Source organism: Ascidiella aspersa, chromosome 4, assembly GCF_963924565.1.
Source record: "Ascidiella aspersa chromosome 4, kaAscAspe10.2, whole genome shotgun sequence".
Classification (NCBI taxonomy): domain Eukaryota; kingdom Metazoa; phylum Chordata; class Ascidiacea; order Phlebobranchia; family Ascidiidae; genus Ascidiella; species Ascidiella aspersa.
Genome location: NC_139450.1, coordinates 9,448,042 through 9,475,342, shown reverse-complemented (window position 1 = coordinate 9,475,342; position 27,301 = coordinate 9,448,042). Strand labels below are relative to the sequence as shown.

Sequence of the window (27,301 nt, the reverse complement as noted above, 5' to 3'; positions counted from 1 at the left end):
ACTAACATTTTTCTTATTTCCGTGTTTTTTGCATTTAGATTTGTACAACGAATTGATGCCATCGAAGATCTTTTTCGAGTACAGTCAAAACCAAGGTAGGACGTGACATATGTTGCAATATTTCTAGCCACTGTAGGTAAAGCTGTTCAACCTCCATAGATTAGCCTAATAAAGACAGTTTTTATGTAACAAATCTGAATAATTTTGGTAAAGTTGAATTTTTGTTATCTACGTTTTACACTAGGAGGTTAACGTTTTTGTATTATACACATTTTCAGTGACCCGCCTGAGAATTCTTATTTCCAAATAAATATTATACAATTATTTTAGTGACCTTTTTGTATAACCGCACATGAGGATTTCTCGAGAAAGCATATCACAGCATTGTAAATACCTCGAACGTATTAAGGTATAACTGCATCATACGTATGTGTGTGTGCATATACATATATTTTAATTAAAATGAAGACGGGTAGTTTTCTGCATATACCATTGGTCATTACCATAGCATCGATTAAATGTATTCGCAGAAAGATGTTCTGTCGGCATTAAAAGTGGCAGGCTTTCGGATTCGGCTTTTTCAGCATCATCATCCTGGAGAAGTGCAGACCACGGTCCTCATTTGGCCCGATTGGATAACCCGAACGATTCACCGAGCGATCGTGGAATATGGGCGGCAGGCAACGGTATTACAGGTTACATCATGTAGTTTGTGAACAACTCGTTAAGGTAACTTTCACTTTTGGGGGTAATTATGAACGAGCTCTAATTGTAAAGTATAGCCTTTAAGTTTGGGTTTTTTATACTAACACATTGTATTTTGAATTCCTTGTGTTGATTTTATGGTTTTGCTCGTACGGCATAAAAGCAAAGAATTGTAAACCTTTAATCGTGCGAGCATGGCGTCAGAGCACTACGTAGTATCATCACGAAACTGTTTAACGTCAGATTGATATGTATTAAGTAGAACCTGTTTTATGTGTATTTTGTAATAAAATTCGATTCTAAAAGTAGTTTTTATAAAACAGTGAGAAAAATCCTCGGCATTACGTCCGGTAATTTAGCATTGTTTTATTAATCTCTCTATTTAGCGAAGCCGATCCTTGATTGCGTCTGTAATTTTTGGTTGATAAAATACACACTGTACATAAGCAAAACTTTGTTTTATCAAACAAGCCAATTCGGAGAAATACATGATTTCCACGTAAAACATTATAACGTCGAATATTTCGCAAAACAGGTCAAGTGAACGAATGGATTCAGGTGGACTTGGGATCACCAACCAAAATTACTGGAATAATAACACAAGGAAGAAGGCTCAACGATCGGTGGATCACCTCTTTCCGAATATCCTACGGCAACGATTCTTCTTCCTTAAACTTTGTGAAAAATGCACAAGAAACAGACAAGGTAAACCGGTGACGTACAGCTGGGTGTATTCAGAGGCATTTTTGTTACTAAACTTTGACCGTCATATTTTAGTGAGCTCTGAGGGAGTCTTATGCCCGATGTCGCATTATCTACCATGGTATATCGTTGAAAAATGTTAAACAGTCTTAATCTATATATAAGATCGGCAACCTTTTTGAGTTGCGGGTCAAAGACAAACTTAAAATCGTCTCGGCGGGACGCAATGAATTTTTTTTAAATTAGAAACATGTACCTGAAGATCGTATATAAATAATATCAATGGTGTAAAGTAAACTATACGCACAAAAACATTATTCTAGATTTTCGTCGGGAACAACAATCGTGAAAGCTACAAGGTGAACGCGTTCATTCCAGCCTTAACCGCAAGATACTTTCGGCTTTACGTGGCTTCTTACCATGGACACGCAAGTCTCAGGATGGAGTATTTAAAATGTTAATTACAAAAAACAAACGACAAAGAATTTGTAACAGTGCACCGAATTGATGTTTTCTGTGTTGTAAATATAATTGCTTTCTGTGTTTGCAAATAATTTAAACTAAACCACATAAGCCTTTACACAATATACATGAAGCCTATTATTAGTAAAACAATAAGTTAAATCAGCAATTTTATATGTGATAAAGCATTGCTCTTTTACATGTATGTGCTCGCTTGATAGAATAATAAACTTATAACCCACGTTTAGGTATACCAAAACATTTGAGGAAAGTATAAAGTGGCTACAGAAATTAAGTTGCAATTTGAACTACAGTTAAACTTTCCTGGTATTTCTGGTTAGGAACAATGTAATGAATCGCCAAATAACTGTAATGCCAAAGTGGAAACAGAAGGGCAGAAAACAAATAATCCGAGTAGACTCGTGGGAAGCAAAATTTGTAGGCCTACTGTGATCAAGCTTAGAAAAGTACATGAAAATTTACGAAACTTTCTATAAATGCTTGTTTAAAATTCAAGTTGTTTAGAACGTTAGGTGAAAAAGTGTAACTTTATCAAATACACACTAAAAGTTCAGGTATTTTTATGTATCGGCCGAAACTTTACGCAGTATTTTGTTGTAACTTAGTTTAAAGTTCACACTTGTAACAGACTTACGACTGTTTTTCACTAAGGGTTGAAAACAGTTTTTTCATTTAAACCTATATTTTTCTTGTTAATGCAAGTCTTTTCGTACCTGATCTATTCTATACTAATGCTATAATAGCTTGGTGAAATAATACGTCTCCGTTAACCGCTATGAGTTAGCCCACTGTTGACCAGCTATAGTAGTGGTCTTCAACCTTTATAACAAGCGACCCCAATTTGAATAAAATAAAATCAGGATTTATATTGAGACCCCATTTTGTGTCAGATACCCCAATTTGAATAAAATAGATAGCCCAATTTAAATAAAATAATATCAGAATTTACATTGCGACCCCATTTTGTGTCAGATACCCCAATTTGAATAAAATAGATAGCCCAATTTGAATAAAATAAAATCAGAATGTACATTGCGACCACATTTTGTGTCAGATACGAAAAATATTTCAATTAATGCTGGAACAAAGTAACACGATCGAATATGAGAAATTTATACACAATTCCAGAGAATGGTGGCTACAGATTGCACCAAAATGATTGCCTTTAGGAAGTTGTAGTTAGCATATAAATTTGAATTTAACAAACTAGCACAAAAACTTCAATTTTGTTTTAGCAGTGAATTGCATTCAGTGCGATGTTTGCACCTGCATATAGTGTCTACCAGTTTTTGCAAACGCGGCTCCACTTTGCATAAGCATAACCGCATATGTCAAGTTCTATGCCAAGCCAGTATAATATTTCGTTTTTATTATTGTGCTCATTGCGCTGAATCAGGCTTCACCAAGCCAGTAGGTTGAAAACGGGCGTAGTTTTTCAATAACAAATTAAAAAGAGTGGGGTACGTTAGTTACATCACATTTTTATGTAGAAGAAACAAAAGCTTGTTCCACCTATGCACTCACTTACGTTTAGTTCTGTCGCTGATCGTAAACAAAACGATTACATAAATCGTACCAAATGCATAAATCGTACTAAACAGTAGGAACTTTGCGAAGTTACGTCATGATAACAATTGCATTTATCAATAAATATTTGTCCTTATTATTCTTTGAACGAAGGATTTTAATAAAGATCAGCGGTAGGAAATTTAGGATGATATTGTTACTTTTTATCAAAGTCTATAGCAGGGTTTCTTAACCGTGGCCCTTGGCCCCCCTGATAACTCTCAAGCTAGGTCATGGTATTACAAAACTTCTGTCGTTTATGCCAGATAATTAGAACCGATATAATTTATTCGTTTTATCGAAAAAGTTTGAATTAACGCCGAGTATCGCAGTGGCGAAACAATTACCGTGGTGCTTCAAACGCAGGCATATATGTGGCGTTAGAGATTTTTCAGACGGCCAATTACTGGCCGATAACCTCTCGCCTTAAAAGTGTCTGTCAAATAATTTCAAAACTGATTAGGATTCGCAATTCTGGATTCGTTACTCTAGATTCAAAACCTATTGTTGTAGAATACCTGTGTTTTTTACTTTGCTGATCCCTACTCACCAGTTAAACTTTCTAGAACTATTGCTAGAAATATTATGGGTAGTTTATCGCGGAAAAGTTCAAACCTTTGATTGGCGTGAAAACGTCAGGCGTACTTTCGTATTTATGACTGCAATGAAGCAGTCACATAATACCAATGTGGGTCGCGAAAGCATTTCTAAATGTTACAATTTTTTATTAGATCGGGAACAACGTTACATTTATGCACCAAATCACAGATAGGTAAAAATTAGATGTGTTGTGTTGCATTAACTATTTCAGTACGTTCGCCAGCGGAAAAGATGTAGGTTTTATGTAACTTTGTTTATTTGGTCATATTTCATTGTGGGTCGCACAATAAAACTTGCTTTAAAAGTGGGTCGTCAACTAAAAAAGGTTGGGAATCCCTGGTTTAATGGCTGTATTTGTTACTGACGTGGAGAAGTAAAACAAGTAAATGCAATGCTAGGTATTTTTATAAGCAGGGGTGCACGAGGGTCGAGAGCCTATCAAAGGGGGCCACGAAGCATAAAAGGTTGAGAACCACTGGCCTATAGAAACCTCAATAGAGACTTTGCTTTTTATTAGTAGGCCTACTGTAGTGATCTGGATTTAATTTTTTCATAATTTCGAAGTGCTTGAGATATATCTATAATACTTGAAAAATCTGTACAAGTCAACGCCCCAGCTACCGGATGTCTTTAGCTAGTTGCAATGGAGTCCCGATACCCCAAGAAAATGCTGCAACGGAAATTGAAGAAGGCTTACCGATGAGCGAAGAAGAACATGCCAAAACCCAACATTCTGCTGACTTATCAGAATCCAACACTCACATTCAAAATGAAAACGACACATCCAGGCCGGCAACAGCCGACAGCAATCGTGAAATGTTGGTAGTTTAACAACAGCAAAACGTATTCATAGTGCTGTGTGATGTAATAATAAGGAAGCTGTGCATAGGTTTTGTTCTGCTTGTAAAAATGACTGTTTACGGTACTGTTTAGATTTTGAAGTAAGCTCTTACAACTTGCTTCAATATCACCAAATTTCACTCCCGCAACTAAAATTGTTTTAAATGGTTTAAATTGCTATTTATAATCTAGCTATGTCTAAGCCTTGGTGTTTTTATTATTAATGAACTACCTTTGACAATTACAAGCACCAAAACGTTTTCCAGGTACATTGTATGTTTGAATATTTCCTAAAACGGTTATTTAAAAAGTAAGTGTGTGGTGGACTAATACTATTTGATTTTTTGTTATTCAAAAACGGTTATCTAAAAATATAATAAAAAAGCTTTGTAATATACGTTCCTAACACGAGCAGTACTTTTGATGTTAAAGCTTTTTTCGCTATCATGTTCGTAATTTCCAGAGTTTAAATAAAAAGTCAATAAATATCAATTCTACTGTTTTACGAAGAGGATTATTCTTTTTTTATGTAACTCAATTAACAAGATGATGTAAGTTTTTTCGTTAAACTCACTATTGTTGTCAACTTAGCAGAGATGGCGAACCACTGACCCGTGGGTCACAAAGTGACCCACCACATATTTTTAATGACCCACTTAGATTGTCTCTCTAGAAATATAGAAAAGTTATCAATCATTTTCAGGAAATGATAAATGTAAAAATAAATTCTTCGCTAGGTAGCACTGTACTGTTTAATCGGGGCTGCCCATCTGTAAGTCGTGCAAAATTGTTTTAAGACTTTTGAGTATAGGTGTACGTTAACTGCTTATAAGCAAATGCGTGCAAAAAGCAGACAACTATATAAAAGCATTTTGTTGATCGCTGTAATATGTAAAGGGTGGCGATCCCAGAGCTCGTAGACTAAAATGTTCTGAAAATCCTGGTTAAACCATGCTGAAAAGCTTTCTGCTGAATTCCTGTAATTCCATAAAAATTGATGTAGCATTGTTAGGCCTAACTATTTAGGTTTTAATATCTGTGAGAATCCGAATTGAAAAATCGTACAAAACCTTGATTACCAACCCAGGCGATAACAGTCAAAACGAAGCAGCAGCAAAGTTTCGCATAAACTAGCATATAATTAAATATATGAGCCATTTGTGCACTTGTAAAGTTTGGGGTCGTGTTGGTTTGACCTGTGCGATGAAAAGGTCCACCATCCCTGACTTAGAGTGTAGTCAACTTAACGATTTGTGGATGATTAAAATCAGCAGCTGCTAGGTAGTAGTATAGACTAAAACATTTATCGAAACTCAAGTTACTTTCAAATACAGCCACTAACATTTAATAAAAGAGTATAATTAATTTGTTCGATATCGCTGTCTTCATTAATTACAGTAAAAACAACCAAGAATGAACTTAAATATACGAGTTGTATAGAATTGCTATTAGCATTAGTATAGCCTTTCACTATAGTAGCCCTACATAACCATTGCAACCAAAAATAGGCTTCAACAGCAGCGTACAGGTCTGCATTATTTTTGTTTCTTCGAGTCAGGGTTTCTATTTATTTTAATATATTTAGTTCGAAGAGCAGGTTTAGATTTAGTTTTTAACAGCATACCGCAGGTCTGTTAGTTTACAGTAAATCGCACACAACGGTACCAAACAGAGGCGCTTTTTTGCAAGAAAGATAGATACAGACGATGGTAATCAATACAATAAGAAGCTATATTTGCTTTGTGTTATAGAATATTATATATTCAATTGATCACCTTTATAATGCAAGGCTCGTCCAACTACGGCTCACGGGCCAGCGCGGTCTGAGCGAAGCAAAAATAATAGGTTATTATTGTTTATTACCGAAAATCTTTGTAGGATATATATAAACCAGAATTTGCCTAAACAGCTATTAAGCTGTTTATTGTACCTTACAAACGTTTCACTAGTATCCACTTAGCACAGGTCCGAATTTTTGTTCGGGAATATTTTTGTGCATTTAAACGTAACGACCTAAAGAAGTTACTTTAAGAACTCCACCAATTCGTTTATTTTTAAGTTTTCGGAAAGGTGTTGCCAGTATTGTTTACAAGTCATTTTGAAATAACTTAGGTTCAAGTCAAGTCCCGCTAAAGTAACCAGCCAAGACCATGTCACCAGTTGCCTAAGTCAAGTCCCAGTCAAGTCAAGTTATTTGACACAATGACTTAAGTCCAAGTCAAGCCATTTGCCCGAAAGCCTTAAGTCAAGTCAGGTCCTTTTTATCAAAACACTTAAGTCAAGTCATTTTAAAACAGCGACTTAAGCGCACTTGTTATTAACTTAAGTCATTGCAACATTGGGTTTTACTTTTAATACAAAATCTACATTTTAAAAATGCTGCAAAGCGTAGGCTAAACGTCTTTATATTGTTGAAGTTGACAAAACTTTCATTTTCGATGGTGCAATGAGACCCACGATGACTAAGCTAAAAAAAAGTTTATTAAAATGGTTTAAGATATATTATTATCACAATCACGGTTTATGCGAAGCGGAAAAAAGTTTTCCATTTACCTATAGTTAAAATTTTAGCAAAAAATGTAGGGGGCCATGGTCACGTGGCACCTTACCATTCGCTCATTGTTACCCAACTCTCTTGTATTAGAGTCCAGATACTGTTTCTTTCAAAAATCGCAGAAAGAATGTAACTATTTTGTGGCTTTTTATTTACCAGTTTCTTAGAATAATAAAACTAAAACTATGGCCCATACTTTGAAATTTGTGTTGTTTATTTTGGCGCTTTATTTGTCTTGCACAATTTGCCACTGTGCTTACGACGAAGGCGATTTCGATGTATGCGTTTCTGTTCGACAACGAGAATATACCAAGAGGAATGCTACGACACTTCGTCCTGGTAAACGAGAAAGCATGTCATGGCGCTGATAAACGGGTTTAAACCTTGTTAAATCCATCCCCGCCTTTTGCTTATCTTCGCTGTACATAGTTGCTGGAGATGTTTTATTGGGTTGCTATTATTGTTCTGTTACAGGGATGCTAGGGATGTTTTATTACAGGGATGGCAAACCAGCGCATTTAAAAGGTTCGCCATCCCTGTTCTATTGGTTCGAAGCAAAGACGATGTCCAAAACCGAGTGTTATCATCGATGCTTATCTCATACTAGGGTGATTTATGGCAAATTAACTGAGTTCATGCATTTTTGCAATGGGTTGCTATCCAACGAAGAGATTTCTACCTCGAACGATCAATGCATTTGTATTACTTTAAAACTCGAAGATAACTTAACTTCTCAAAATTTTGGCGTAATTAGCTGAAAAACATAATACACTGAAATACAAAGAAACACTTTTGGCCATAAAAATGACATAATTTAACTGGGATCGGACAAGCGTAAGCTAGGTTTTACCGAAAAACCTCTGTTACCCTTATGAGAAAACAAACAGTAAGTATACCAGGCATCCAAACACACCGCTATACGAGTATAAATGTTTCTTATAATTTAATAAAACAACTGTAGGTCATTGTTATTTGGCGCAAGTAGCCTAATGCCGTTGTTATAGGTAAGAGAGGACCGACGGGTCAAAGGGGCCCTAAAGGTGACGTAGGACCTCCAGGCCCTTGCGTTTGCAATGATAGAAGACAAGACGAGCAGCAAAACGAAATAAATCGCTTGAAAGGTTGGTGACAATCATGTGTTGGAGGTGTGACGTACATTTTGCTTTAACACTTTTATGCTTAAAGAAAAAGAAAATCTTTACCGAGGGAAAAATTTTAGAAATTGTTTTTTCTCAAAATATTTATAAACTTGTAGGTGAATTAAAGGACTTGCTAAGAATATTTGTACCTGGTATACATCATATTTGATAGTTAATATGAGTGTTTTCATGGTTAATATAAAGGTCAGTAAAATTAGTTTAACATACCATAATAAGTTACCAATTAACATTATTATTATTACTGTTTTTTGTGTGTTTAGATTTGTACAACGAATTAATGCCATCCAAGATTTACTTCGAGTACAGTCAAAACCGAGGTATAACATGACATATATTGCAATATTTCTTGCCATACGTAAAGCTATGCAACAGCCATAACATTTTAGTTTAAAGGCCGTTTTTGTGAAACTAATCTGAATAGGTTGGGTAAAGTTGAATTTTTTTGTTTATACTTTATACCAGGAGGTTAACCTTTTTGTGTTACACTCCATTTTTTAGTTTCCCGCCTTGGGCTCCTGTTTTTCAAATAAATATTATACAATAAGTTTAAGTTAAGTTATTTTAACCTTGTAGTACTAAACCGCACATAAGGATTTTTTGAGAAACCATACAACCGGATTGGCAATACCCCAAACAAGTATAACTGCATCATACGTAGGTGTGTGCGTATACATGTACTTAAATTCAAATGAAGTGGGGGACTACATACCATTGGTCATTACCATAGCTAGAATCCATTAAATGTATTCCCAGAAACGTGTTCTGTCGGCATTAAAAGTGGCGGGCTTTCGGATTCGGCTTTTTCAGCATCATCATATTGGAACAGTTATGCAGACCACGGTCCTCATTTGGCCCGATTGGATAACCCGAACAATTCACCGAGCGATAAAGGAATATGGGCGGCAGGCAACGGTATTATACGTTACATCATGTAGTTTGTGAACAACTCGTTAAGGTAACTTTCACTCTTCGTGGAGTACTTATAAACGAGCTCTAAGTGTAAAGTATAGCCTTCAAGTTTTGTTTTTTTATACTAACACATGGTATTTTGAATTATTTGTGTTGATTTTATGGTTTTGCTCGTACGGCATGAAAGCAAAGAATTGTAAACATTTAATCGTGCGAGCATGGCGTCAGAGCACTACGTAGTATCATCACGAAACTGTTTAACGTCAACTAAATGAGCAGATTAAGATTGATATGTAAAAACTAGAATCTGTTTTAGGTTTATTTTGTAATAAAATTCGATTCTAAAAGTAGTTTTATAAAACAGTGAGAAGCAAAATCTTCGGAATTACGTAGTATAATTTAATATTGTTTTTTTAATCTCTCTATTTAGCGAAGCCGATCCTTGATTGCGTCTGTAATTTTTTGTTGATAAAATACACACTGTACATAAGCAAAACTTTGTTTTATCAAACAAGCCAATTCGGAGAAATACATGATTTCCACGTAAAATATTATACCGTCGAATATTTCACAAAACAGGTCAAGTGAACGAATGGATTCAGGTGGACTTGGGATCACCAACCAAAATTACTGGAATAATAACACAAGGAAGAAGGCTCAACGATCAGTGGATCACCTCTTTCCGGATATCCTACGGCAACGATTCTTCTTCCTTAAACTTTGTGCAAAATGCACAAGGAACAGACAAGGTAAACCGGTGACGTACAGCTGGGGTGTATTCAGAGGTATTTTTTGTTATTAAACTTTGACCGTCAAATCTTGTTGAGCTTTGAGGGAAGCTTATGCCCGATGTCGCATTACCTACCATGGTATATCGTTGAAAAACGTTAAACAGTCTTAATCTAGATATAACAACCTTTTTTAGTTGCCGGTGAAAGACAAACTTAAAAACGTCCCGGCGGGACGCAATAAATTTTCATTTGTAATTTTGTTGTTGAAATACAGTTTTCAGCATATTGTTTAATAACAAGAGTTTACGAACTTCTAATAACTATGTTGCAGCCAAACGTAATGATAATACGTATTTAACGTCTCCAGAGCAAAATTAGGAACTTGAATTTCGTGTATAAATAATATCATTGGTGTAAACTGTAAACTAACTATACGCACAAAACATGATTGTAGATTTTCGTCGGGAACAACAATCGTGAAAGCTACAAGGTGAACGCGTTCATTCCAGCCTTAACCGCAAGATACTTTCGGCTTTACGTGGCTTCTTACCATGGATACGCAAGTCTCAGGATGGAGTATTTAAAATGCTAATTACGAAAACGCAAGAGAAAGAATTTGTAACAGTGCACCGAATTGATGCTTTCTGTGTTGTAAATAGTTTGCAAATAATTTAAACTAAACCACGTAGACCAGGGTTTCTCAACCGTGGCCCTCGGCCCCCCTAGGGGGCCACGGGCATAATTCTCTAGCTAGATATTGCGAAAACCAAAGCGTCACTATTTTCAAAATTTACCAGTTAACTTAATTTTGTGTGTTTTTTTTTTTTTTTTTTAATTTGTTTTGTTCCTAATTAATCGTTCGGCAGTGGCAAGTTTGGTTAAACGCCTTTCGCTGTGGCGAAACAATTACTGTTCTGCTTCATACGTAGCATGCAGTGCGGCGTCAGCGTTTTTTCGGGCGGCCAATTATTACTTGCTACCCTTGCCTAATCATTAAGTGTCCGAAATGCTGTTAGGCGAGCAACTTGTGCGCAGTGCCAGGTGCAACGGTTTTGCAATTTCCTTTAGGGAGGTTAAGTTGCAAAAAAAAAATATTCCATCGTAAAACGCATAAAGTACGCTGCAGGGTTATTAAAATATTCAAGGTTTTTTTTAGGGCAACATTCAGCGGTTCATGCTCAGCTTATTTGTCAAGTAGGCTAATAGTAACGCATTAATAAAACGTAAATCGAGAAATCATATCGACGAATGTAGTGACATCGGTTGGCTCAGTACAAAACAGAGTCGAATATAAAAAATACCTTGGCGGCGTCGATAAACAATATTTGTAATGACTAACTAAGTTAATTAAAATTAAAATGACTTATTTGTACAATTTTTAGTAAGTGCATTTATTCGTTGATTAGTGGCTGTATTTGTTATTAAGGTGAACTAGTAAAATACGTTAAACAAAATACTTGGTATTTTTACAAGCAGGGGGCCACGAGGGTTGAGAGCCTTTCAAAGGGGGCCACGAAGCACAAAAGGTTGAAAACCACTGACATAGACCTACACACAATATACATGTAGCCTATATTAGTAAAACAATAAAGTTAAATCAGTAATTTTATGTGTGATTAAACATTGCCCTTTTACATGTATGTGCTCGCTTGACAGAATAATAAACTTATAACCTACGTTTAGGTATGTCAAAACATTTGAGGGAAATATAACGTTAGGTCAAAAAGTTTTATCAAATATACATTGACAATTCAGTTGTTTTTAGGTTTAGACCAAAACTTGCAAAAGTATATTTTGTTGTAACTTAGTTTAAAGTTCACATTTGTAACAGACCTACGACTGTTTTTCACTAAGGGTTGAAAAACGTGTTTTCATTTAAACCTATATTTTTCTTGCTAATGCAAATCTTTTTGTACCTGGTCTATTCTATACTAATGCTGTAATAGCTTGGTGAAATAATACGTCTCCGTTAACCGCCGCGAGTTATCCCACTATTGACCAGCTGTAGGACAGGGTTTCTTAGAAACCGGTTGCGGATGGTGAATCGAAGTATGCTGAATCAGACGCAGAAAATGTATTAATGTAATTTATTTCTTTTCTCAGTTAAATGTAAAACTAACTGACATTTTGGTATTGTGCTACTATTGTATGTTCTCAGTTACTTGTGTAAAAATAAAATTACAATAGTAAAGAAATTCTATAAGAGTTAGGCTACACGTGCAAAAATTATTTGGCGATTTGAATGGGGTAGGCCTACAGCATGGAAAAACATTAAGAACCACTGAGCAGGGTGACATTATAGCAGTAATTCTGTAGGTCGGTCGATACGGTTATAAATGGCTAGCAGTAACTATAGCTAGTTTTGTAACCATAGGCTTGCTTCGCCGTTTGGCGCTGTTATTGTCAAGCTTGAAGTGTCAGGACTTAGCGAAGTTACTTAAATCATTATTACAATTGCATTTGTCAATAAATATTTGGCTTATTTATTCTCTGAACGATGGATTTTAATAAAGATTAGCGGTAGGAAATTTAGGATGATGTTATTACTTTATATCAAAATGTATAGAAATCTAAGACTTTTACTTTTATTAGTATTGTACTGTTCTGGATTTAATTTTTTACAATTCGCCATGACAACACATAAGCTGCGGACGAAGTGCTGGAGATATCTAGCACTTTGAAGATCTGTACAAGTTAACGCCCCAGCTACCGAATGTCTTTCGCTAGTTGCAATGGAGTCCGATACCCCAGAAGAAAATAATGCAACTGAAATTGAAGAAAATTTACCGATAAGCGAAGAAGAACATGCCGAAACCCAACATTCTGCTGACTTATCAGAATCCAACACTCACATTCAAAATGAAAACGACACATCCAGGCCGGCAACAGGCGACAGCAATCGTGAAATGTTGGTAGTTTAACAACAGCAAAACGTACTCATAGTGCTGTGTGATGTAATAATAAGGAAACTGTGCATTTAAGTCATAAGTTTTGTCCTGCTTGTAAAAATGCCTGTAAACTGTAGTGTTTAGATCAGCGGTTCTCAACCAGTGGGCCATGGCTCACTGGTGGGCCATAGGAACACTTTGAGTGGGCCACAGACTAATTTAAAAAGCTAGATTTACTGAAGAATTTAGTTTCATTTGTGTCACTATAGTTAATTTTACAGGAATAATGGCTTGGGGAGGAATTGAGAAGGAATGTAAATTTATTGTTCAGCAAATAGTATCTCACTAATGCAAGAAATAATCTGTTTTGAAACATATTCTGCTGTTTTTTGTTCTATAGCTATATTATAGATGTTTGTTTTTCACAAACATTTATTGGGCCACAGAATTTTTGTGCAACGAAAATGGGCCACGAAAGAAAAAAGGTTGAGAACCACTGGTTTAGATTTTGAAGTAAGCTGTTACAACTTGCTTATTAATGAACTACCTCTGGAAATCGCAAGCACCAAAACATTTTCCAAGTACATTGTATGTTTCAGGACATTTTCGGTTTACTAATTCAACAGGTTACTTAACCTATTGGGCACCAAAATTAGCCAGTTACCAATAACACAATCACTGAGAATAAAAAAATATGATTTCTTTAACAAATTCCAAATTCCTCCTTTGAAACTTCAGAATTTTACCCTTGGAGGGAATCACCGCTTATATTAACAACCTCTGAATTAACCTATCTAATGGGAATAGGGTAATTTAAAAGGCCTGTGCCTCAAACTTGCAACAAACCTATTAATCAGAAACTTATTTCTTTAAACAATTTATGCAAACTGCAGTAACGGAACAATCTTTCTATAGTATTGTATTCTCACAACATGATTTACTTACATTAACAGCTATGCCTAATTGAAATAAAATTTTTGTTATCACCATCCCAGTATGTTATAAGAAAAAAAATTTACAGAATTCAGAAACCAAGAGTTCCTTCAGCACTGACAATAGAAAATGTTAGAAAATATGAGGAAGAAACTGACCCTGTTGATGTCAGGGAGCTCATGGCTAAAGATCCAGTTGGTGAGAATTTTTTTCAAGTAAATTTTGTCATCATTGCACAAAAGTAACGCTTGTGTATAACAGACAACAATCAAGTTGAAGATGAATCTCATGTCAGCCAAGCTAATGAGTTTTCAGAATACAAGCCTTTGCCACCAATTGGTATGTTACATAAAGGGCAACTGGTTTAATAAGAATATTAGTCCAATAATTAATAATTAATCAGAACTTAAAAGATATATATATATTTCGCCAACTAAGGCATTGTCAGTATATCTTAATTAAGATATACTGACGATGCCTTAGTTGGCGAAATATATATATATCTTTTAAGATCTGGTTAATGTGTATGACCTGAATTGCTAGCTTTGCTAGATTATTTTGCTGTTACTGATGAGGAATTAAGGTCGACATTTATCTTGCAAGGGTCAAGGTAATTTCTATTATTCACATATTCAATGCAACATTAATTAATTAAAACTCATAAATAGTACATGAAAAATTTTAAAATCACTCTTTTGTGTTTTACTAACCTGCAACAAAATTTGTGTTTAGGTACTACATCAACAGACCAACCAAAGCAATCAAGGTTTGTAAACTATATTTATTTAATGAATTTAATTCATATGACATGAGGTATGCCAGGCACTCTTGCATTCTTAATTTATTGATAGTGATTACAAGTTACAAAAGTACCGGCTATCCTAGCTACAAAAAAAAAAAAATTTTATAATGAATAAAATTTATAAAAATATTTAATATTTAAAATCAGCAAAAAAAAAACAATTTTAAAGAATTTGTGTGCTTGTTAGCAGTTATGAATCACCTGCAGTAAAAGAAATTACCCGAGGTCTCAAATTTACCGGCGAAGAATATACTGCTGTTTCTATATATGCACAAACTGATGAAAGCTGGCTCTTTCAATATAAAGAACAGTTGACCCAAGGTAAAACTAAAAAAAATACCTAAAAGTGCAAATTTTTTGAAGTGGTAAAACTGTGTTTTTTATTTTTTATTGGTACCTATAAATGAAATCTTTTCATTGGATTTTCAACAGTAAAGTATTATCATTCTTGAATTGACAGATTTGTTTTACAATATAAGACTGCTTCAAACGAAAATTTTATTACTACCCTGTATGTTAACATAAAATTGATTTGATGGCAAAAACTTACTTTTTCCATTAAACAACCTATTTTAAAACTTACCGACAGAAGACGGCGCTGCAAAGTCATTTTCCCCATCCGTTGCCGTAGCTGCAACAGACACCTCAAGTTCATACGCTCCGGTTCAAAGAAGAAGAAAGGTGCACATCACCTCTGACCTTTCAACTTCTGAGGTGATTGACTCACAAGAGGAAGGTGGTCAACCTGGAGGTTTACTATTTCCGAGGTAATTTAATCTTTGAAACTGGAATAGCAATATACCAATATACTTCTCTATATATTTGTGGTAACAATATACTGCTCTAAATTCACAGTTGTTAATTGCACTACTAATATATTTTATTTATTCGGATAAAGACGAGGAAAAACAGTTAACGTCTTAAATGTAATTTTTTTAATTATTTAAATTTACCTAAAGGTAATATTTTTACAGCCAGTAGTAATGTATTGCTTTATAAACCTTTTTTATAAAAATATATTTTACAACCCACAAAAAAGAATACAAGAGTCAAAACATGGATTTTATAGTCACAGAGATATCCCAACGCCTTCAACCTTAGTTAGGAGTCACCCTGAAGCCACCTCTGAGTTAGATGATGATAATGATGATGATGTCAATCCAGTGACAGAGGTAACTACCAAATGCTAACATGATACCAAACTTAGTAATGTGTCTTTCAAAGAAGCCCAATTATAGAACTGAAATGAGTTTGACAACATTTGTTGAAAATGAATAAATAGTTATTCGAAACGTTCAAAATGCTGCCTACTTCTGTATGGGCTTTAATATTCTTATTACGTCTTACTACAACCTCCAATCATTATGCTCTAAATGAGTTTGATTTATAATAATAATAATATGTTCATACATGCTTAAACTAAATACTTTTGTTTTAGTCTAACATCCCATTTTGTAATGGATTGTTTTGTTTAACATGAATTTTAATTGGTAGATTATGCTTTGGTCTTCTCAATATAATTATCATTAATCAATGTACTAAAGCCTGGGCAGCCATTTTACAAAGTTGGTATTTTGTGTCAAGACATTATAGATTTTTATATTTGCCTAGAGGTTTAACGCAAACCTTCTGGAAAATAACTATTATTTTATTTGGTCCGAGCTGTAGGCTAGCACCTGAAAATTACGTTCGCCCTAAATTTTTGTACATAGATGTATTATAACAATTAAAAAACATAGGGCGTCCAGAGTTAACATAAGGTTGTAAACACATAACCACATTTGTTATCTGTTGATCAATAATGCAATGCAAAAAAACAAACTAGCCTGTCGCGAAAAACAACTAGTCTGTCGCGGGTTCGAACTCACGATCTCCGGTCAAACCGGAACCGTCGCTCTACCGACAGAGAAACAGTGGCAGCCTTTAATCACTTTCGGTGATAACAACTTAAACTTTGTTTTTCAGTCCGACCAACTCATAAGATTAAACTTAAACTTTAATTATCACGACTTTTACGAAAACCAATTTCCGTCGAAACCTCCACAAGTTCTTTGAAACGTTAGATATTTATTAACTTTCCTACAGATGGTGATCACTGAATCAGAAGGGTCGGAGAAAGCAAGTCGCACCACCGGCACTTCCACCGTAATCAGCAGCGTTGGCCCTCCCCGTATCTTGCAGTACAAGCCCGAGTCCAAGTCTATGCCTATCAACTATGCAGAAATTGAGGTGAATCAAGACAACTATATTGAACCGGTGTCTACTTGTTGAACTTTAACTTCGAGATATACAAATTGTGATTGTAATTCCCGTCTGTAAACCACAATTAACAGTGTGAGTCGCCATACATTCAGTTCTTGCGCTTTTTATTGCTATATTTGCGGTTAGCTATTGTTTTGCCGAGATGCTGTGAAAAACTGATTAAATCCAATGATAAATCCAATGATAAAGTTTGGTCTTGTGGACGTTTGTAATTGCTTTTTAGTTACTAATTTATTTCTACTCACTTAAAGTAGTAAATTTTCTGCGTGAATTCTAGGTCCAATCGATAAAATAAAAAACTGAACCCTAACTAGATTTGGTATCCCTTAATCTTAACAGTTTCCGTCAATTACGTTGGCTAAAGGAGGGTCAAAACACAAAAATAATAAGCATAGCGAATTACGGTTTTCAGATGTAGGCGATATCAGTTAATTTTACCCCTAAAAAATCACTCGTACTTTAAAACAATTGAAATTCGCCGGAGAGTTTAAAACTTGTGTGCTCACATGATCAACAGAAAAGCTTTCCGAGTGACGTCGACTGGGCGAATTTAAGCGAAGAGGACCAGGCCTACTACGGCCAGCTGCTGGAAGAGTTGGAGAGGCAGCGCATAGAGGCGGAAGAGTCGGCTAAAGAGGCGGACCTGAAAATCAACATTGAGCCGCATGCCGCATACGGAACAAAACAGGTAAACTGCAGGAGTACCTTGTATGTCGCGTCGTTGCGTTGTTGGTCCCGCTGTGTGTAGCGCATATTTAACGTAAAAATTCCCCTTGTAAGGAAAGCTTAAATACACTTTCTTAGGCGAATGAAGAAGGAATGTCTTCTTTGGCGCAAAAAAGGTGTCAGGCCTTTTTTAAGGTTCGAAGGGAAGGTGCATTTAAAACGTTTTTAAGGCATATACCTAACGCGCGCTTGATTCAAGCACTTACGTATTTTAGCATTTACTTTACTGACAAGCTGTGAGTGTAACATGAGAGGATTTTTCCCGTTTTTGACTCGGCCTATAACATCGTACAATTACTCTTAATGTGCTCGCTTAACGATTATGACAAAATTTTGTCAAAAAGGAAAGTGATTGCTATTGGCCGAGGTTCCTTTACATTGTTACATTTGTGGTTAGTAAGTAATCGTGGTTTAAAAATCGGAATTGGTTTGTCAGTCTAATTCGCAGATAATACCATAAGTAAGGGAGTTTGAACTTAGAATTCACTCCAATAAAGCTCTATAGGTATCCACAACTGAAAAACCATAAATGGAAAGAAAAAAGGACTGTTAAAAATGCTTACCGCTTCGTCGAAAAACAATTTGACTAGAATCCAAACATTTAAATCCTAACATTCCAAAACTATTTTCCGAGTGTTAAAGAGCTATTAAGCGCACATTTCAATACAAACCGACTTAACGTTTTATTTTAGTGGCGTTGCAGTAGGTTGATTCTCTTTCACAAAAAAATGAACTTATTCCACATTTGCTCCAAACTTTCAACCGCGAGAGGTCTGGCTTATAACATGTAGGATACCTTAATTAAAACAGACATGTGAAGTTCGCTTGTTTTCCAGGAGAAGAAGTTTGCCAAGGAGCAGGCAGCGGAAAAGATACGTGTTCACGAAGTGGAGCGACAGAAACAAACAGTCGCGACCAATCAAACCAACTTCTATGCATGTAAGAGCGTTGTTAAATTAATCTCAGTATAGTTCTTGACGACACAAAATAGCTTAGGAACTACTGTGCTAATTGCAACTATCTTGAGTTTTTAAATTTGAGAATTGGCTTTTTACCAGTTTGTCAAAAGTGTAGGTATTTTCACAATGTTTTGGTAAACTGCCCAAACCAAGTTTTCTTTGACATCAAACTTGTTTTATTTTTAATACAATGAATAACAATTAATCAAAAGTAATCCTTTGGTTTGAAATAAGTTGACTGATGGCGCTGTATCTGTTTAACCAGCTTTGTGAAATAAGTTTCGCAATGCGATCGGGTACATAGAGAATTTCACCCCCTTCCGATAAAGAATTTCACCCCTTTTAGTCCGATTTACAAACTGTCAAAATCCGACGTCTTACGCTGGAATTTCGAATATAATGTTAGACTGTTTTTTTACAGTTGCGCGACAACTGAAGACGGTCAACTACTCATTGTCGTCCGACAAGTGCATGGAGGAAGGCTGGACGATCCGGCCCGTCACACCCCCAACTCCTGCCGATCCGGCCAAAGAGTTTTTCGTGCAGGATCTGGGCAACGACATTGTCAGCGGAAAGGTATGCTCGTGATTTTACGCTCGTGCAAAATGTTATATTAACGTGTAGGACAGGGGTCGGGAGAGCTTTTGATGAAGGAATGTAGTTCGCAGATAAATTTAAGCTATCATTCTAGCATGATTTGAATAAAACTGCACGGTGCCATGAACCCTTTCAAACTGCAGATATATTTTACTTATTTAAAACAAACAGTAGCGGTTTGTTCCTCGCTTCGCGTAAATCCTATTTGTCTGTACGTGGTCGTTTCACGGAATATTTTATGATCTAAAAGGCCCTGTTCGCATCAATGCAGACCGTAATTAAAGATTTGCAAACCTTGCCATTTTCGTTGTGCCTTATACTTAGGAATGAAAGAAACAGTCCTATTCAAATCAATATATTTAAACCAACCTAAACTAGATGCTGAACAATATTATATGGCGCTCATCAAAATACAACTAAAAGTATTTAGTATTTATTGTTGTCCTAAAAAGCTCCCCGAACCTTAGTGTAATGTAATCAGATGGCTGTCTGTGTACATTTTTCGCCCCAACGCGGTACTCTTGTTTAACTATATTTCAAAATAGCAGGACTCCATCGGGGGGGGGGGGGGGGGGGGTCTTAGGCAAGGATGGTTGGAGTATGACAGGCCCTAACCAAGCCTAACCAAAGTCCCTAACCAACCGTTAGATATGAAATGGATTTATGCTTGTTTTTGTGATCTGAATAACACGTAATATTGACTGATGCATAGCGTAAGTTAAAATGAGCGAGCGCAGTTGGTAGCAACGCCATGGATGCAAAAAATGGATTAGCATAGCTGGTGTGGGGGAAATAATTTATTGAAAATGCAGTAGTAAATCAACAGCAATGCTTAGATGCGACTTTTGAGAAAAATCGGAAGGTGTACTCATTTGAAACAGTCAAGATGTCTTTTGTAACTCTTGACTATTTGTTAGAATGGATTATTTACGTTTTACTGCCGTAAACCTCAGAAGATCGCTATGTGCAAATTCTTTTCTATTGCACATTTTAGGTACATTTAGTCTTTCCATCTCAACACACAAAAAGTGTTTTGTACGTCGACTGTTATTCTGTTTTATAGCGTTACCGCCAAACGTTCGTCTACAAACACTACGACAACGGGAAAAAGTTTCTGGCTGTTTTCGCCGACGGAACAGGCTCGGTCTGGTATTCTTCCGGTAACGTGGCCATCACGATACTGGCGAGCGAAAAACGCGGAAAGCTGATTTACATTCTGCAGGAGGTATCTTATATCTGCCTGTAAAGTGCGAGTAGAAAAGAGTTGGTGCGGTTTATAAGCTGGCAATTTTTGTGATATACGTTTTAGAAATTTGATTTTGTTGTCTTGTATAATATAGGATTAAAGCTGATGCTTGATCTCAGAGTATAATATCGTTACTCGACTGATACAAGGCCTAAGCATATCAAAGATAACTTGACCCTTTTTTGAGCTATTCCGGTATGTTTTTATAGATCTCGTGATTAAAATGATTGGTATTGAAAGCATTAGACTTGCGTATCTTAAAAACTGTGTAGTTTAATCGCTTTTCAGCTAATATCTGTAATATCCAATAACTTTATTCAGGACAAGGATATGGACGAACTGCCCAGCGTGCAAGCGACTTTTCAACCCAACGGAAACTGTGTGTGCTATTATCCGTCAGGTGTCGTACGAGTGCTCCTTTCTGCCTTCGGAGGAGAATATTTCAGGTGAGAGTGTAAAGATTTTGCCTGCCAATAATTGTAAGAAGCAATAATTTCATTGGAAAGATTATCATATATCTTAATACAGCAGGTTTAAATATAATAACATAACACATAGCGAGACAAAAAGGCGTTCAAGTGTGACTTTTGATCGTCCTTTTTTTTGGAGTTTCTAAAGACAAAATACTAACCCTTCTAGCAATGCTCCATACGTACTGCCTGCATGTTAGGTTGCTTTTTGTGACAATATAGAGGAATTTGGATCGGTAAACAGGCTCGTAATTTTTTAGTTTATTGCTAAATATAGTTTTAAAAGCATATAAGTTAATAAGGTTGGATGAAAAATACTATATAAAAGTTGTTTTTATTTATTTATGCGTACAGTGCAGGCGACTCCAGCCGTTAGACCGAAATTAGAACAACCTGAACGTCGGAATGAAACACAAATCTGAAATAAAATAGGACTAATACCTATATTATTCGTATTAACATCTAAACCGGGGAAAGACCTAAACCCGTCGAAATAAGATCTGAATGGCCAGAATAAGGCCTATACAACATTTTACCTAACCTAAACCCCGCCCCTGACTACATGACTAACTCCCCTCATAATCTTATCCCTAACCCAGTTATAATTCCAATCATTACCCTCCCGTTACCTTAAACAGCCAATGCGGTGCCATAACAGCGTTGACTATATAGGGTGGCCAAATTTCAAACAAAAGCAATCGATGTCAAACAGGCGTCCCCCAACCGTCAGATACCCTCTTTCTATAGTTTTATGCGTTATTTTGTCCTTTGAGGCCTTAACCCGGTGAATGTACAATTATACACTGTACAGTAAGACTTACTCAGACAAGAATAGGTTTTCAGACGATTTTACATCCTATTCTGTCGTTGTTATAACTTATTGTTTGGCATTGTTATGTCGTTGGTCTTTTTACTATGGTATTTTATATCATTCTGCTTTGGATATTGTTGCTTCGAAAGTCTAATTTTATATATACGTGCAGGTTACAACCACGACAGAATACCTTAATCACCTTAATCAGATTAAAAAATTACGTGCATGGGTCATGTCTGAAAGTTGTGGTTTTGTCGCAGGTTCCAATGACTCACATTAATTGTTGACACAAGCTCCATAAGAATTTTCTTTGTTAATATACCCAAAAAAAACAATTTTAAAACAAACACAACTTTATTTTATTTAAAACTGCGCACCTACTATCAAAGAACACGACAAGGAGTAGGCCATAAATAAAAACGATATAAGAATATAAATTTCAATAAGCAGAGAAAGCGAATGTGACACTGTTGTCTTAGATATGTTATCACGGCTAAACATTGTTTTTACCTGATAATCCTAACGAAGTCCATCTTATATAGTGAGCAAGGTGAGCGAACTAAGAAGTGGCGGTGGAAAGACACCGAAACGCACGTCCACGCCCCTCCCTTTCAACCAATCACAGTCGGGATCAGCAAGCAATCGGGCCTGAGGATCCTGGGACAGGAGAGCGTTTTTCTCACCTTCACGGACGGCAGGAGAAGCGTGCGCTTCAACGTGGGAACGCGGCTACGCGTAAGTGGAGACTCCAGTCATTTTTAAAACAAGTAACAAAATTCTGAACTCGTTTACTCTTTGCGTGCGGCGACACATGCGTTCAAATTTAGGTAAAATAATTTTGTATTTTGGTAACGAAACAAACTGCGTTTATAAGGCCAACAAGAAACTTATTTGTTGACGAAATTGTGAGCCAACGTATTGAAAAACAACGTTAATTTTGCTTGCGCAAGTGCCACCGCTCTTTGGCGTTTACGATCCTCTTGAAAAAACAAGCCTCCCACCACTTTAAAAATAATAACCTAGTAACGAGTGTCCCGGTTACCCTTTGGTGCAGCTGCCCAGCCGTTGATTTCCAACAGCACTGATAAGAACCAATTATGTTGTTGATATATGTTTATATTTTTCAGCTAAAGCAAGCTCTACCCAAACTTGAACCACTTGATATCGACGCAGTCGTGCTGCAAGAAAAGGTTGCATACGTCCAGTAAGTTGATGATCTGTCATATTGTGTGCTTCGCATACTTTATATTTTTGCGAGGGTTAAATTTACGTAGAGAGTAGGAGTGCGAAATTTCCGCAGATCATTGACTTGGCCGAGTAAAAGGTATCGTGTTGTAATGTTAAGTGCTCTTAGGTCACTAGAATGTTATGACTTCAATCTAGCCTTTGGGGTAAAAAACTTGACTTGACTAAATTTATTTGGATGAATTACCTGGCTTGGACAAATTCGTTCACGGGAAAAATTTTTCTGCTTTGTGTTTAGTGTTTGTATCGCCATTTCAAAATATTGCTCGGAATATAATGAGTCTGCAATTAACACTGTTAGTTGCTTGACTTGTCCAAATGATGACTTGGATTGCGAATCGGCTTGCTATTTGTTGAAAAGTGACTCGGCTTGGACAATTTATTCCGCAAAAAGCTTACCTTGTATTTAAGTCATTTTTTAAGTGACTTGTTCACAACACTAGCTCATACTTGGATGTGATTTGTGCAATTCCTCGACTCGGCGAAATACCAAGACCAATGCTATTGAACCTGTGGTGTACCTGGTAAACAACATTTTACGGTCCAACGTTTTTGAAAACGTTTTTTTTTCGCGAGCACACGATACACGTGCCGTTTTTTCATATAGGTCCCTGATCGAGCGCATACAGTACACCAACAAGTTCCCCAACTCGCCTCGACTGGCCAAGCTGCGGTTGCCCAACTACCTGAGCGCCAAACTGGCTCGCGCATCCCGCATGAGGGCGCTGCTTGAAGAGCAGATGTACGGCGAGAAGCCGCCGAAGAAGAAACCCATCAAGAAATCCGCCTCGTCCAACCTCTCCCTAAAGCATGCAAACCAAAACGCTGCCCAGGTATGATTGGTTTTTAGGTGATGTTTGACCCGCCTTTTTTGTTCCATGGGCTAGTTTCAAATGGCTTGACTTGTCTTAAGTCTTTTTGGGAAAAATAACTTGACTTGACTTTTAAGTCTTCTAGACAAATGAATTAGGTGAAAAGTGTTTTAGCATTTTTTTTTTAAAAACAATAAACACTTTTTTTAATTTTGTATTTATTCTAATTTTTTTCATATACAACAGCTTGCTTGCCGTATATTGCGGTTTTGGTATGTGTTAGTTGAGGTATTGCTCATAGTTCGGTCGAAAACGTGTATTTTTTATGACAAGGACTTGACTTGGAATTGACTAGTTATTCATTCAAAAAGACTTGACTTGGATTTGAGTTTTTTTACAAATGACTTGACTGGGACTTAAGTCATTTCAAAATGACTTATTTACAACCTTGCTCCTTAATAATTTTGAACTCTCGATGTGTATTACCTGGTTTCAAATAAAACCGTTTTTTTATTTACTTATGCCTATATACAAAACCGAAATAATCAATTAAAAAAAAACTTTTGCTCCAAGCGCTGGCCGCAAATTTTCGAATATATCGATTTAATATTCTAGAGAGGGTATGCCTCACGACAGCCGCAATAATATTAAAATCCACGCTAGGTTTAGCAACCTACTTATAAGTTTAAAAAGCTGCTCGCGTATTGCACCTGGGCTTCGTAATCTACTAGTGATACGCGATTCACAGGTTGAGAACCACTGCTGACTTTTTAAATGACTTGATGATTTAAAATTTGTAGTTTGATGTTTTTTGGTTTTGTGATGTAGCAAAGTTTTCAAAAAAACTGTTTAAACGAGATTTCATTTTGTAAACGCTCAATACAATTTGGCCAACTTTAAAAATTATTTAAAATTTTTTTTTCTGTGTTGTTATTTCATCAGGTGGTATTATGCTTGCCGTTATGCTGGTGACTACTTCTTGAAATAATATTGCTGCTGCTGCATAAACATTTTTTTATTTTGTTGGTAACTTATCTGATATCTTTATTATACTTTTCAGAACGCAACAAACAATAAACGCCAGTTACAAACAAAAGAAGCTCAATTACCTATTTCTGTAACTGTGAACTGAGAAGCATCCTTTGCAAGGTCAAATTTTACTCGAATTGTGTCCCAGTGTTCATCAGATACTGCCGAAATTGTGTCCGAATAATGACGTAATGTGATTGCACTTAAACGAAGCACTTTTTTCACTCTATCCGAACTGTGTCTTACCTATACTAATTCACTAAAACTATATTGTGTCGGATGCGCCTTTAAAGGTAATTTAGAGGTCATATTTTTGAAGATATTTTTATGTAAATTGCAAAAGTGTTTTGTCAGACCACTGCTAAGATTACGTGTTAAAATCTTGTAAAAATGTATTGCCTGAATAAATTCATTGCATGAAGAAGTATGTAGAAGTACGTTTAAACTTTTGAGTATTTTAAGCGGATTACTGAGACGTAGTAATATCAATACTATCAATACATAGTCTATTAGACATGACTGATTTTTAACATGTGCTTCGCAACAGGTGTACCACGGCGAAACACATAATTTTAAAAATTCATTTTTATTAAATCCAACCTGACCTGCTATATACGGGGAACCACCGTTAGTCTCAGATTTTAAGAAACGGGTGATGTTTCAGGATATTGCAAAATTTGATATAAAAAAATTAAAATTTTGACCCCAAACCGCCTTTTAACCATAAAACGCTTCTTTACTCTAGGCTGCCTTATTCTAAAGATGTATAAAATGTGTGAATTGTCATATAGCGTATTTCTTTTTTTTTCTATGTGTATACTGCGTAAATTAGGCTTTGTAAAAAGGTTGCGGAGCACTGGCTTAAACTTTAAAGCAGTCGCGCCTTTCCATTTGTCAAGCTAACTAAATATTATAGTAGATTGTTTGCCTATCTTGACAAATTAAAATGTTTTGTTCCACCCAGCAGCAAAGTTTTGTAATATAACAAATAATGTAGGTTAGATATTGAATGCGTCAATGTAGAATGTGGGGAAAATGTTGAGTTGAATAAAAACTGTATAGGCTACACGTCAACAATGTACACGCGTACAAAACACGAATATTGTTGAAGCATTTACTCAAATCAGAACATGCAATTTGATCGTACGACCGTCTTTTTATCCTTTAGTTTTTACGTCACTTTAAAATGACTCAAAGACAATCGAAATCCTTCTTCGGTCTGCTTCGAATACGAACGAAAAGCGCACGAAGTTGCTCCAAAATCGTAGACTTGTCGTGATCCTCCGAATTTTCTTCCACTTTTTCACGCCGCGGCATTTCTGACTTTCTTTCTCGGACCGTATTCGTTTTGGGTTTTTGGGTTTTTGGCTTGTGTTCATTAAACTTCAAACTACTTCGCTTCGGCCGGGTTGGTTTGCGGTGCATTGATTTCGCCGGCAAAGCCGCGACGGTCGTTTTTGGTTGCTCCGAAACTCTACGTTTGGTCGATTTGTTATCAAGTAATACATTACGGGGGGAGGCGCCTTTCGGGGGAGTAGGAAATAGACCCGAGATATTGAAACTGGCGTGCAACACTTCCCTAAAGTCTAGCTCCTTCTCGGTCGTGATTCTTCGGTACAAAATCCTGCCATAATCTCGCAAGACTATCTCATACTCATTGCCTAAAAAACACTTGTGATCCGGATAGTCGATGGGCTCGGTTTGAGTTGATACGGTACGAGTTTTGATAATTTTTGCAGGGCAATTGACTTCCGTATGCCAAACTGCTTGGTTTTGGGGCTCTGTTTGGATGGCCACGGTGGATACATCCATCTGTTCAGTTTGTGTTTCAGCTGCGGAAACCTCAACACGATCTGTAGAAGTTCCCTTGTTCACAACCTTCAGTATTTTGCTATCCACTGCATTCTGTCGCTCAAGACACTTCGCTGTTGGGCTACCATGAGCATCTTCAAGCTTCTCGTGTAAGGAAGTTTTGCGTTTGTATGTCGTATGCGATTCGACATCTGGCTTTTCCAAACAAGAAACAACGACTTCTTCCATGGTTTTGCTGTGACTTAGATCGTCGAGACTTGTTCTGTTCGAATTAGTGTCTACAATATCATCTGAGCTCGATAGTTCAGCCGCCAGAATCGTACTTTCGGAGCAGACTGCTGCTCGCGGTAACACGTCATCAACTGTGTTCAAGACATCCTCGCTTACATGACCAGATCGTATTGCGTGATTTAAATCGTGCATGGCTGTATTATTGTTTTTTGCATTGCAAGGTAT

At 36.3% G+C, this 27,301-nt stretch overlaps 1 protein-coding gene across 1 annotated transcript; it reads left to right on the top strand.

The window, feature by feature from the left end:
- The first annotated feature begins 12,927 nt into the window (after nt 1-12,927).
- Nucleotides 12,928-24,031, top strand: LOC146147062 (glutamate-rich protein 6-like). The gene is made up of 16 exons (XM_083387908.1): nt 12,928-13,158; nt 14,160-14,269; nt 14,333-14,410; nt 14,804-14,837; nt 15,061-15,194; nt 15,463-15,640; nt 15,943-16,045; nt 16,959-17,102; nt 17,653-17,823; nt 18,698-18,800; nt 19,242-19,396; nt 20,481-20,642; nt 20,985-21,109; nt 22,490-22,682; nt 23,075-23,151; nt 23,800-24,031. The coding sequence occupies exons 1-16, from the start codon at nt 12,983-12,985 to the stop codon at nt 24,029-24,031; spliced, it is 2,175 nt and encodes a 724-aa protein (XP_083244034.1). The 5' UTR covers nt 12,928-12,982.
- Nucleotides 24,032-27,301: the final 3,270 nt, after the last annotated feature.

What these genes read in the sequence shown, in the direction of transcription:
- LOC146147062 (XM_083387908.1), top strand. Translation starts at nt 12,983, where the DNA reads ATGGAGTCCGATACCCCAGAAGAAAATAATGCAACTGAAATTGAAGAA. An exon ending in TAAAGAACAGTTGACCCAAG is followed by an intron (nt 15,195 to 15,462) that starts GTAAAACTAAAA and finishes ACTTACCGACAG; the next exon opens with AAGACGGCGCTGCAAAGTCA. An exon ending in TGATTTACATTCTGCAGGAG is followed by an intron (nt 20,643 to 20,984) that starts GTATCTTATATC and finishes AACTTTATTCAG; the next exon opens with GACAAGGATATGGACGAACT.